General features: G+C 36.7%; 1 protein-coding gene across 1 annotated transcript; it reads right to left on the reverse strand.

Moving 5' to 3' along the window:
• Positions 1 to 482: 482 nt before the first annotated feature.
• Positions 483 to 12,654, reverse strand: PAPD4 (PAP associated domain containing 4; the record flags this gene model as incomplete). The annotated part of the gene is made up of 7 exons (XM_010011218.1): positions 483 to 559; positions 5,568 to 5,637; positions 8,145 to 8,211; positions 9,012 to 9,103; positions 9,224 to 9,338; positions 10,326 to 10,575; positions 12,538 to 12,654. Coding segments are annotated over 7 exons (788 nt in total), but the record flags the coding sequence as incomplete, so codon positions are not given.
• Between the last annotated feature and the right edge of the window lie 207 nt (positions 12,655 to 12,861).

The raw sequence follows: 12,861 nt of genomic DNA on the forward strand, positions 1-12,861 counted from the left end.
GAGACACAAACCAGTTTTGGTTTGGGGCTAGTATAAAAGCTGAAGTAGTAATTCAGATTTTCCAATGAAAGACTCTAAGACAGCATACAGACACAGCTAGCTGTCAGCTACACATCCTACCAGTGGCTGTAAAACAATAAATGAAACTGGAGATTATACCACTAAATAATCATTTGTATAGCAATCTTGTTACCTGCAGAGTACTGAAGCACCCTTGTAGTAGAAATGTGGACCTTAATATGAAGCATCTTTGTTATCTTCTGAGTATTGTAATATTCCATTAAATACATATATTGGTTTTCTCTATATATTTAGAACGAGCAACAAGAATGCATCTTAAAACTATCTGATGCAGCCAATCAGGTAATTTTATATATACAGTAACCTAATATATTCAACTGAATTTTAATAGTCTATCAATACCAAAATATAATTTCAAAAAGCAAAATTTACAGAAATAAGAAAACATATTAAAAACTTACTGTATGCATAGGTTCTCAGAAGGAATGTATTTCTTATTCCCACAACACTGTTTACATTCAAGTCAAACTCCACACAGCTGTTGGGAAGGAGAAAACAAAAAGAATCAAATACCATGGTATTCAATTTCAGTGTATTTATTACCTGCTTAGTGATAGAGATGGAGAAATGTAACTTTAAGACAGTACTCTAGAAACTGCATTCAGAGTTTTGATGCTGTGATTTCTACTCCGTTTTTGTTTATACTACTTGAATTCAATTGTTATAAAAAATATATTTGTTGTTTTACAAAAAGAATACATGTAGATCCAAATTCAGACCTTAGAATAACTTAATATATCAAATATTATTTTGATTTTTAACAAATCTTTCTCCAAACTAGACTTGCACTACATGTTTTACTATGGACAAGTTTTGAAGCCAGAAGGTGTTAGTTTAGAAAAACATGCTGATGAACTGTGACGGAGAACTGGAAGAGGTAAAACGGTAAGAATCTCTTTACTGCAATGATTTTCAGAGATAATCAGCAAGTACTTTAAAATTAAAAATGTTTATTAGTAAACACTGCATGTTTTGTGATAAAACGGTTTTCATAACTGTTTCATGCTGTTAACAGCAAGTAAGAAAGAGGCAAACAAGCACCCTCTGCTTTATTTATATCACAATAAGTTTGAATTTCATACCACGTCTAGAGCTTAATGACTCACAATACTAAAAAAACAGGTATTACATTCATAGTCAGTAAGCTACAGCAACACCGTATCCCCCAACAAAAGCTGTCTACTATTGACAAAGAAGTAGCTATTTGCAATGTACAGCTATTTCCATTTTATATATCCAAGTCTCATTCACACAGTATCTGTTTGTTTGAATACTCCTTAAATTTTCTTGAATTATTGTAAGAGGAACATGGACCTGGGATTTATTAAACTGGATAAAACATTAATTTGATGCCCACAAAAGTTTCTTCATATTGTTAAACATAGTAAATTGTTACTTGCATCAAAAATACTATATAATTTTAAACGTGAATTAATATCAAGCATGACTTCAGATTCTTTTAAGAGCACAGTACATAACAGACCAGGAAATAAACAACCTAGAGCTACTGTTTGACATTTGTAAAAAAAAAAGCACAAACACCAGTAAGAATATTAGTTGTATGTGCAAATATAATAAAGAAATATGCCAGGCTGCATGTGTAATTCCAATTAACATAAATCGACAAGATTACTATTTACCAGATACTGATTAAGCAAGTTCCACTGCAGTTACTTTGTACTTTAATATGCACATTTAATAGATGCTACAATAATGGCAAGCAAAGATTTTGTACTGTTGGGACTCAAGTTCTACTAAAAGCACTACAGGAGAGGAAAAAAAAGTCAACTGTGCATAAAATGTAGTAGAAGAGGAAGCTTTTGCATCCTCTGTGACACAGAAATCTTGTTAATTAATAAAAGACTTGTCTGGCAGCAAAACCTGCATTCAATACGTCTTCAGGTAAATGGATCTCCCTTATGTTATAGCACTAGAAAAAGCCTTTTAAGATGAAAAAGGAAAACAAACACAAACCGAATGCTTTCTCATTCACTAAATCAACTGGGAAATGGCAATTTTCTGGTATATATGGACCACTGGCAACATATTAGATCCAGGTGCAGAGACATCATCCATTGAATTCTACCACCTTCTCCCAGCAAACAGGCATCAAAACTGGCTTTCACAGGGAGCTTGTCATGTTTTGCTTCTGGTTTTGGCTAAAACAAGCTTAGGGTACAGAATATCCAACCTATTTACAAGACCACTGTGAAAAACAGAGTAAGCGTGCATGTATGCATATAAGTCTAGGAAAGACAGAGGCCTATAAGAAATCAGGAGACTGATGCTTGCAAAAGACAAAACACAGGTGAGCTGACAGGTTAAGTTACATAAAGGTAACTGGAAAGAGGTGTGTGGGGGAACCAAACAAACCAACCCAACCCCTACACTGCCCACCCAAAAAAACCTCCAAACCAAAAAAACTCCCTTCCACACAAAAAACCCAAAAAAACTACAACTCAACCCAAAGTCATGTCATTTCCCACTGCTCCCCTCTTCCAGAAAGACATGCAGGAAACTAGATGGTGACCAGTACTGTGTTTTTTAACTTCTGAAAAAAACGTAATGGGCAGCTTCTAGTTTAAGCAGATTATACATTGATTTAGTAGGAAATAAAGAATTCTTTAAGTCCTGTCCGTAAAGTATATGAATATCATGACTGGGTTTTTTTCTTTTTTTTTTTTTTTCTTACAAGTGACCATAAGATGGACTACAAATGCACAAACACAGATTAATAAGATTGGAAGGTACCTCCGAGATCATGCAGCCCAACCCTCATGCCAAGGCAGAGCCACCTACAGCAGGTTACATAAGAACACATCCAGGCAGGTTCTGAATGCCTCCAGACAGGGAGACTCCACAGCCTCCCTGGGCAGCCTGTGCCAGTGCTCTGCCACCCTCAATGTAAAGAAGTTCTTCCTCATGCTGAGGTGAAACTTCTTGTGTTTCAGTTTATGGTCATTGCTCCTCATCCTGTTGCTGGGCACCACTGAACAGAGCCTGGCACCATCCTCCTGGCATCTGCCTTTGAGATATCTATATGCATTAGTGAGATCCCCTCGATAAGATCCTCTCTCAGTCTCCTCTCGACTAAATGGGCCCAGCTCCTAGAGTCTCTCCTCATAAGAGAGATGCTCCAGACCCCTGATCATCCTTGTGTTCCTTTGCTGGACCCTCTCCAGTAGCTCCTTGCCTTTCTTGTGCTGAGGAGCCCAGAACTGTGTACAGGACTCCGGATGTGGCCTCACCAGGATCCACACTCCTCCTGATGCCCCCCAGGTTACTATTGGCCCTCCTGGCCACAAGGACATACTGCTGGCTCATAGTCAACTTGTCATCTACCAATGCACCCGGGTCCTTCTCAGCTGAACTGCTCTCCAGTAGGTCAGCCCCAGCCTGTACTGGTCCTTGGGGTTCTTCCTCCCTAGGTGCAGTGCCCTACACCTGCCCTTGTCGAACCTCATTAGGTTTCTCTCTGCCCAGTTCTCCAGCACATCAAGGTCCTGCTGCACAGCAGCACAACCTTCAGGTGTATCACCCACTGCCCCCAGCTTCCTATCATCAGCAGAAAAAAATAATTAAAAAAAAAGTAGTACAGGGCATTGATAAACAAGTTGAGTAAGACTTGACCCAGTATTGATCCCTGGGGAACAGCACTGACTACAGGCCTCCAACTGGATTCTGTTCTGCTGATCGCAATCCTCTGAATACTGCCATTCAGCCAGCTCTCAATCCACCTCACTGTCCATTCATCTAATCCACATTTCCTAAGCTTACTATAAGGATATTATGGGAGACAGTGTCAAAAGCTTTGCTGAAGTCAAGGTGGAAAACATCCACAACTCTCCCCTCGTCGACCATCCTGCCATGTCATCATAAAAGTCTCAGACTGGACAAGCAAGATTTCCCCTTTGTGAGCCCATGCTGACTACTGCTGACAACCTTTTCTTCTACATGCTTGGTGATGACCTCCAGAATGGCCTGTTCCATCACCTTTCCAGGGACGGACATGAAGCTGACCGGCCAGTAGCTGCAAAAACCACTTCCATACATAAGGCTACTTTATGAAGTTCATTCTCCAATTTTAAATTGCTATAACCCCATGATTCTTTCAATATTTGTACCAGGAATTTACCATTTCATGTATCTAAAGACTAGCACATTACATAGTATACGAAGCCATATAACCCAAACTTTAGCTTGACAAGTTCAATACTTTCAGAAAGTGTGGAAGAAACAACATTTGTATTATTAAATGAGAAAGAAGATAAAAATTATTCAAATTTTTTAAAAATTAAGCAAGTATAAAGAAGTAAATACGGAATTAGGCGTAAATGAAAGTATAAAGAAAAATCCTAACAGGTGGTGTATAATCTCAGATGCAAGAAAATTTTAAATGGATTATATTTATTTGTTCAAATTGTGAACGTGACAGTTTCAGTTTTATCACACCGGGGTTTGTGTCCTAATACAGGTATATTGTCATAAAAGCATAGTGTGATATGCTTTTATAAAGCGAGGTCAGAAAGTGGGCTTGCTTTTTAAAGACAGAGACAGGCCTGCAACATTTTAGAAGCATACAGACAGGATGAGATAGATACAAGAGAGTTGTCTGAAGTCCTACTAACAATGAATAGTCAAACTATGTTATTACATGAAGGTGATACATGTAAGCCTTATAAAATCTAAGCCCATAAATATAGGAAGATTTAAACATTACTTGGACTTCCAACCAATTTCAGTGCTTTGCACAACTTTTGCCTCTGTCAGATACTTTAATCACATAAAATAAGAAATAAAACTGTTCTCTGTTCTAGTACATCCCTCTTGATTACTCATTTTCATGTATTTGTAATGAAGATACAGTGAATACAGTAACATACAACACCATCCACTTCTCTCAATTCCTTCTACCTCCTAAAAAGTCATAAAATACCTAACACTGAATAGAACATGCAATGCTACTTTGTTAAATGCGGAATACCTCCCTAGAAGACAGCGGAATATAATATTTTAGAATATAGTATTCTAAAACAGATTTTTTAATCAAGAAGACATAATCACAAGAAACTACAGTTTTAGTGCTGTGTGTATAGTGTAAACACTGTGAATTAGTCCTTAAGTGGCTCAACATTTACGTTTGCAAAGCAGCACAATTACCTTTCACAACAGGTTTCTTCCCACCGTTGTTTTGTCATAAACCATTTGCCAACTGGAGCCCACTGTGTACAAATAACCCACAGAAGTGTGATGTACTGCTACTAATTCACATCACAAGCTTAACAGCATCTCAACCATGAGAGGTGTTTCAGGCCATCAAGGAAGTAAGCTGACTGTCACTGCACACTAGGTATACAAATCTGCAACTCTAGGACAATACAGATAAATAAACCATGACTTCAGTAATACTTCTCACATGGACAGCACACACGCAGAGTGCTTCACCATGTCAGAATCTAAAAAACGATGTTGAACAGAATACTTGCCTGACTTTATCCCTGAACCTCACTATTGGCACTTTTGCTCGAATCAGCTGAGGTCTCTCAATGTAGGTTGCTGAAAGGGAGAAAAATATGCAATTAAGTTTCATGCAAGATGCTGATCTTAAAAAAAGATCCTGAAGTGGAGTCATACTGACTGATTTCTAGCAAATCGTAGCTTATTAAATTTAGCAAAAATATTCTCAGAAGGGTTGTGCTAAACTAAGTAAGCTTTAGCAAGGGCAGCAAAAATACAATCTAGAAAAATGTGTGTGGAAAAATAACGACTAAATATTAGAGAAAAACATCAGTGGAAGATCTTTCTGTGGGAAGTATATTCAAGAAATTTGAACATAAGGAATGCAGTCCTACAGTGCCTTCACTGAGCAATACTTGTAATAGAAATCCTGAAGAGTTGCAATTAATGTTCAAAAGGAAGGGAGCAAGAGACTTAAGCTCAGCACTACATTATAGCAATGGGCACATGATCAGCCACATAGTTTTTAATTATGCTTAGTTTGATTGCAGTTGAATTATATATTTTACTAATAATTAATATAACTTTCTTCACTATGCATTGATTATGCTTAAAATGTCATTTTAAAAACTGTTTATCTGACTGATAAAGTACATTGCAAGAAATACATACCCTATTGAATTGTAACACTTTCCAAATATAAGCTTTATCTGCCTTTCACTTAAATGGAAATAGGACATGCAATAAACATACAATCAGAGGACTGCATCTCAGGTGATTATCTACACTTTATTGACACATAGGCTCAATGCCAGACCATCCAAACCCAAACATACTAAGCTTTGCCAGATTCATACAGTTCCACCAAACACACCTTTGCACTAAGCTCCCTGAAACTGTTGTGTCAGTCATATTACCTGCAATTTCCCTACTCTTGACGATATCTCAGGGTATATTTAGCAGTTCCCCATAATCCTGTACGAGAAATGCACCCAAGAAAATAATGGAAAAGACAAAGAAAAGCAGAGCCTGTAGGTTACATATTAATTTGGTCAAAAGGCATGAACCTCAGCACAGTTGAGATACAGTTTGTAAACAAACTAAATCCAAATGGAAAGACCCATATGGCAAAACCTTTCATTTTTGAATCAGGTGAACATTTTCAAATAACTATCAGTTCTGTCCACAGAACACCTATACACAAACACATTGACAGATGGCTAGGCATACGAAGTCATGCCCATGTTAAGATTATGAAGAGATGACCCGAGAGGTTCTGGATCTACATACCAGAACCTGCAGAGTCTGACAGGAGCAGTAACATCAGCAGTGTTTTGCCCTGCCTTACTTTCTAAAAAACATTTTGATTAAATGAAGCTGACCAAAGCCACTTGCAAGATAACAGAGAATCATCAAAAAAACATCAAAAAAGCATTAGAAATGAGCAATGGCACAAACAGAAAACCTTCAGGGATCACTCACACATGAACATGTCTTTCCAATACTCATATTCCCTTGCAAACAAACTTGATTTTGTCTAAAGCCCTGTCGCAGAATACAGCTTCTTGGTAAACAAGTAAGTTTATGTAGATGTTCCCTTTTTGGTCCCTGAAAACACAACTATTTTATCACTATACTTCTCAGAAAGCACCAGAATGACTTGGATCTAGGCAAACCCAGACTAAGTTCTGGACCTCTTAATGTAAACATCAATATACAACAGTAATAAGCCATTAAGTATCAGCTACCCATTCTGTAACTGATCTGCCAAGTACCTCCAAGTGAGCTGTTGAGATCTGGGTACGCACACTTGCCACTAAAGAAATTTTGAAGTGTGCATTTAAACTTATTGTTTGTTCCTTCCTTCTACCATTGCAGAATAGTTCAGAACAGCAATATAAGGGGTGGCATCAAAGAACATACCACAAGTCTGAGAAGTAGGGGGAAGGCAGTCATTGATATCAATAAATGACAGGGTCTTTTCTAGTTCCAAAAGGATGGTACAAAAGCTGTTTTGAAGTTAATGGTATTCATGTTTAAGTCAAAACCTGCCCAAAACAAGGACTTACAACAACTACAAGTTGACCTGTTTTGCCTGTATGCACTGGTACTGTCAATATTTAATATTCTCTTCACTAGGCAGCTACATTAATTATTTCACTGATATCAAGGTCCCCTATCCCGCACTACCTCAATTCTACACAGTCTACTGTGAATGACATTTTAAAAATTCTTAAGCATTGCCTCCAGAAAGGCACTGCAATCTAAAGAAGTAGGAAGAGTTCACTGACAGAGGTCTCCCAGACAGAAATCTACTTCTCTGCTCATGTCCTCCCATCCCACCAAGGTCCACAATTCAACAGACATTTTAGATGCTATCCACTCTTGAAGTCCACTAGCTTGCAAGGCAACTATCACGGTTTTCTCATTACTACCCATCAGCACCAAGATAGGTAGCATTACTAAACATTTATAGCTTTTCTCCAAACAATACTGTGATTAGAAGCTAAGTAAGATTCAATTACATACATTAGTTACAACTGTGCATCAATATCTCTTCCAGAATTGCCAATAATCTTACCACCTCACTGTAGCCAGGAACTTACAAAGTTTAGTGCTGAAGAGTTTTTGGACTAAGCTGAGTACATTTCTTGCTTCAGTCTTCTGATTCACCTGGAATATGGTATTAAAATTAAAGAAAAAATTTGGTCTCTCTCATTTAAATGTTCCAAGTAATCACACTTTACTCTGCAAATAAAATTAATTCTCAGAGTAAGACATGAGCATGTATACCAAAACAATCCACAGTCTACATATACATTTAGTGCAGCAAACACCAGAGGAAACAATTCATATTCAATATGCAAAGCTACAATCACACATTCACAAATCACAGAACTTTATGAAAACCTAACCCCACCTACACAAAAATGTCCTTTCCTTCCTTCGCAATGATACTTCAATTGTTTCAAAATTATGTTTTATTTTGATTTCTTTTTTGTTATGTCTTTTCTCTCAACATAAATTCTACTCAAACATTTCCACTCACCAAAAATACTACAGATACTTTGTATATCAAATTCATACTCATGTCTGCTCACTAAAATTAGTGTCTATGAATCTAAATAATGAAAAAAAAAAAAAACCTTACTAAAAGTTTTTCCTGCATCTAAAATGAGGCAGCATTCTCCAAACAATTTTCTTCATGATTCTAGGCAATTTCTCTGTTTTGCTGTGCCTCATACAGAGCAAAGAGAATGCTTATTTTTTGACTCTTTTGTTGGCCTAAAGGGTTTATAGGGTTAAATTCATATCTGCAACATTATTCGGCCCACAGTTCATAGCTATTATGAATGCAAAAATGTGTAATTGAATCAAAAGGATATGAGCATTTGTTTCACATTCTAGAATCCAGCCTTATAAAAGCACATACATTTTAAAAAGATGCTATATTCATGTTTTATATTACTTACTGGTTCTTCTTTAATCACCAGGCACAAGTCACCATCACTGCTACGAGTACCAAATCCATTCAGGGAGGATCCAACCAAAAAGAGTCTGCTGTCTGTAATAGACAAATCACAGAATAAAAACTGACGTGACATATCATAGTTCAAGAAGAAGGAAGAACCGCAGACCTAAAGAACATTCAAACTGATAGTAAGTAATCAAATTCAAAACATACGTGGAAAAATTCGCTGAATTTCTCTCTGGAGTTGTGTTCTGCAGATCTCTTTTTTGTGCAAATCACAGGTCTGTTGCTGACATGCTTGAAATAACTCCAAAACTTGCTGACTTAACTAGATACACATATTCAAAAAGTAAAGATACAGAAAAATGAATATTCCTTCCTGACAGATGCAATTACATGAAAAAGGGAAGACTGCATTTTGCATGACCTATTCCATTGTCTAGTTATACTGCACTGGAATTCATATTGAACAACTCCCCAGAAGAAATTCCTGCAAAGTTTTTATACTTAAATTTCTCTAATCTGTTATAAAATGTCTAGCCACAGAAAATATTTTTTGCATTATTAACATCTGCAGCCTTTCAAGGAATAAGCAGTATCTGCTGATTTAACATCAACAGTTTGCCTACCAGCAAGGAGAAAAATAAATATTAAAACTGATTAAAGTTAGCTTTCTTTTTTTTTTTAATCCCACAGAAACTACTGAAGACATGATAGAAGTCAGATCTTTAGTGGAAGGAGGTATTAGTTGTTTCTCTTTCACAACACTTATAGGCTGTAATCAACAGGCATTTTATACTAAAAAAATCTTCTGTCATGTTGGTGCAGTTAAAGTAGAAAGACTGACGAGCCATATTTTGCTTTTTTTAAATTAAAAAACAACACAAATCACAGTAGCAGCTCCACTAAACAAGACATCCTCTTTTCTATTATAGAATAGCTAAACCAGTAACTTTTATCTCCTTCTGATGAGAGGTACAAAACATCTTTATAGGCCCAATACCCTATTTATTCAGAACAGGCTTCTCTGACATTACTAGGGTGAACTTTTTTCATCAGTATTCTCACCACCCCCAGTCAGGCGACAAATTGACCACCCCTCCAATTTCTACTTCTTGGAGCAGACGTATAGGTTTCCTGACATTAGTATTGAAACTAAACAATCCTCTACCCCCAAAAAAATGCTCCAAACCCAAGCACACAGAAAGGCTACGTAGGACCACAGTGGCAGCCACATTTACTGGTACTCCTTATTGATATTGAACCCTGACTACTCAGAAGGTAGATGTAAAGCACAGACATAGAAAGATATTACCTTATCTTTGGACACAGAGAAAGTGGTTTCTGTAGGTTCTGGAAACAAAGAATATCTAACCAGAGGTACACATCCAGTTAAATCTGGTACGTGATGTGCAAGGAACAGTGGAGATTGAACTGATCCTGGAAAGGAGTATCTACATTCTTCCGGTAAAGGCACTGCTTGTTTAACTACAGCTGTTTCAGAATGATGTAAATGCAATCGATGCCGCTTGACATCATGTGGAATACTTTGTTCGCTTAGTCTCCTAAAAAGCAAACAAACAAAACCCGAATTCAAACCAAACCAACCCCCCCAACAAAAACACAAACACAAAACAGAGAGAAAGTAATTCCTCTAGTTTGCAAGCTCCAAGTTGAGATTAAAAGACAGTTGCTACAAACTAAAAACACCACTACTTAATTACATGACTATTAAAAGCAAGTATTCTACAGAACAAAAGGCATGCCCAGCCCAGATACTAGATGAAATAAGCCTGGAATGGGAAGAAAGAACACACAACTGCAAAAGTAGGAAAGCTGGTCATATTATTTTGCTGACAACGTACATTCTTTTTTTCTTTTGGTCAAAGACACACACAGACTGTGTAAGGGTATTTTTGTTTTAAATCAATGTAATCGCAGTGAGAAGTTTTGCAAGTTCTGAATACGCAGTGATGAATAAAATAAATCCAGTTGTGGGGAGGCAAGGAAAAGAAACATCACAATAGCCATTCAAAATGTAGCATTTGTCTATTTCTTAGCTCATACAGACAGTAAACTGTGTAATCAGGGCAAAAAAGAAACACTATTAATTGACAAATCAAATTAATGACTGTATTAAGCTACACAGGTCATAAACCTTATGTCTCATTTCCAGACAGTAGTCTGTATCTCCTTATTAAGTCACTTCTCACAGGAATTCAAATACATTTGAGGAGATATACTTGAAGTGATCTTACACACATCCCTAGGCATCTGAACTCTTCATTAAGAAGTTGTACTGAAAGCTGACCAGTGTTGAATACTGTGGCCCATCCACACTAAGAATAAGAGAGGACATTCATGTTTTGTTTATACACCAGGTATCACAGCATTAACCTGTATGGGGGTACTCAGCCATTTTTCTAATTAAAAAAGCATGAAATCAAATATTCACATGTATCAATGAATTAAGTATGAAAAAAATTATGGTCATTTCCTGTAGTCAGAAAAGCCGGCATCAAAGTAGTTTGGGGACCTGGACAAATAGCATTTAACTATTTTCATCAATTTAACTGAAGAGACCTCAAGTCACCATTTCAGTTTTCAAATCTGAGACAATTTCAGATAACATTACCTACCCACAATCTTAAAAGAACTAATAATGTAACATTAAATCAAAACATAACAATGTTTCAACCTATTTTGACTGAGAAGAACTTGCATGAACTCATGTTCAGCAAAAATTCCTTAAGAAGAGTCCACTCAAGATCTAAGGATTTACTAGTTGACTGCAAATCTCCTAACACACCGCAGCTTTCCATAAAGCAAATTGGTCAAGAAGAAATCCCTACAAACACAAATCAACTGCTATTTCTGAACTGATAAGAAGCGAGTTTTCTTTTTTCTAGAATGTTAAAAGTAAAACTGCACATTCATCTGAAATTCCTCTGTGGTAACTACAGTAACAAAGGAAGGTACGTAAATTCAAGTAAGTCTAGTTTTCTGAAAAGTAGCAAAAATATGTCTCCATAAAATTCTTTTAAAAAAGAACTCACATATGCTTGAATTTAGCACTTAGTATTTGAAAAATAAAGCATCACATAATTCAGAAAGTCAGCAGAAACATCTAGTGTATTATCAGAAAAACATCACAATTCCCAGCAAATATTGAAGGTGCAGTCTTACTCTTAACTTGACAAATTAACAGGAAGAGAACACTCAATTTGCTGACACATTCAGACTATGGTCTATTATAGTATTAAAATAAAACACAAAAATCATAGTTCTTTACGTCTACAGATGCTGGAAAAGAAAAATGATACATACTAAGGCATTTAATATCAAAATTCTCAAAAGCAGGTATGTGAAGGCTTTGAAGGGCCATGACATGGCCCGTTTCATCAAAAAAATAATAGTTCAGTATTGTAATTTCTAACAACATGCAAGCTGCACAAGAAATTGATATGAGATGGGCTTCACCATGGGTACATCACAACTGGAATTAATCACACACACAAAGAACTTACTTTCTTCCTCGGAATGACATGGGGGCATCAGACACACGTACTGGACTGTCACTTACGTAGGTCACTGGCTGTAGTGTAACCTCTCGAGGACTTGCAACGTTACCACTCAAAACAGCCCTGGGAAAAGCACAGTCAGTAACAATTATTCATATGATAACTAAGGTGCTTCTTATGGGTTGGTAGTTTTTCTCAAGTGAATATTAAACTCAGCAAGTCCTGCTATACTTTTTTTTCAAAGGAAGCAGAACATCTGTCTTTTCTATTCAAACTGAAGAGACATTTCAGGATAGAATCAGAATCATAGAATAGTTAAGATTGGAAAGG

The sequence above is a fragment of the Nestor notabilis genome, unplaced genomic scaffold (assembly GCF_000696875.1).
Source record: "Nestor notabilis isolate BGI_N333 unplaced genomic scaffold, ASM69687v1 scaffold14023, whole genome shotgun sequence".
Taxonomy (NCBI): Eukaryota; Metazoa; Chordata; class Aves; order Psittaciformes; family Psittacidae; genus Nestor; species Nestor notabilis.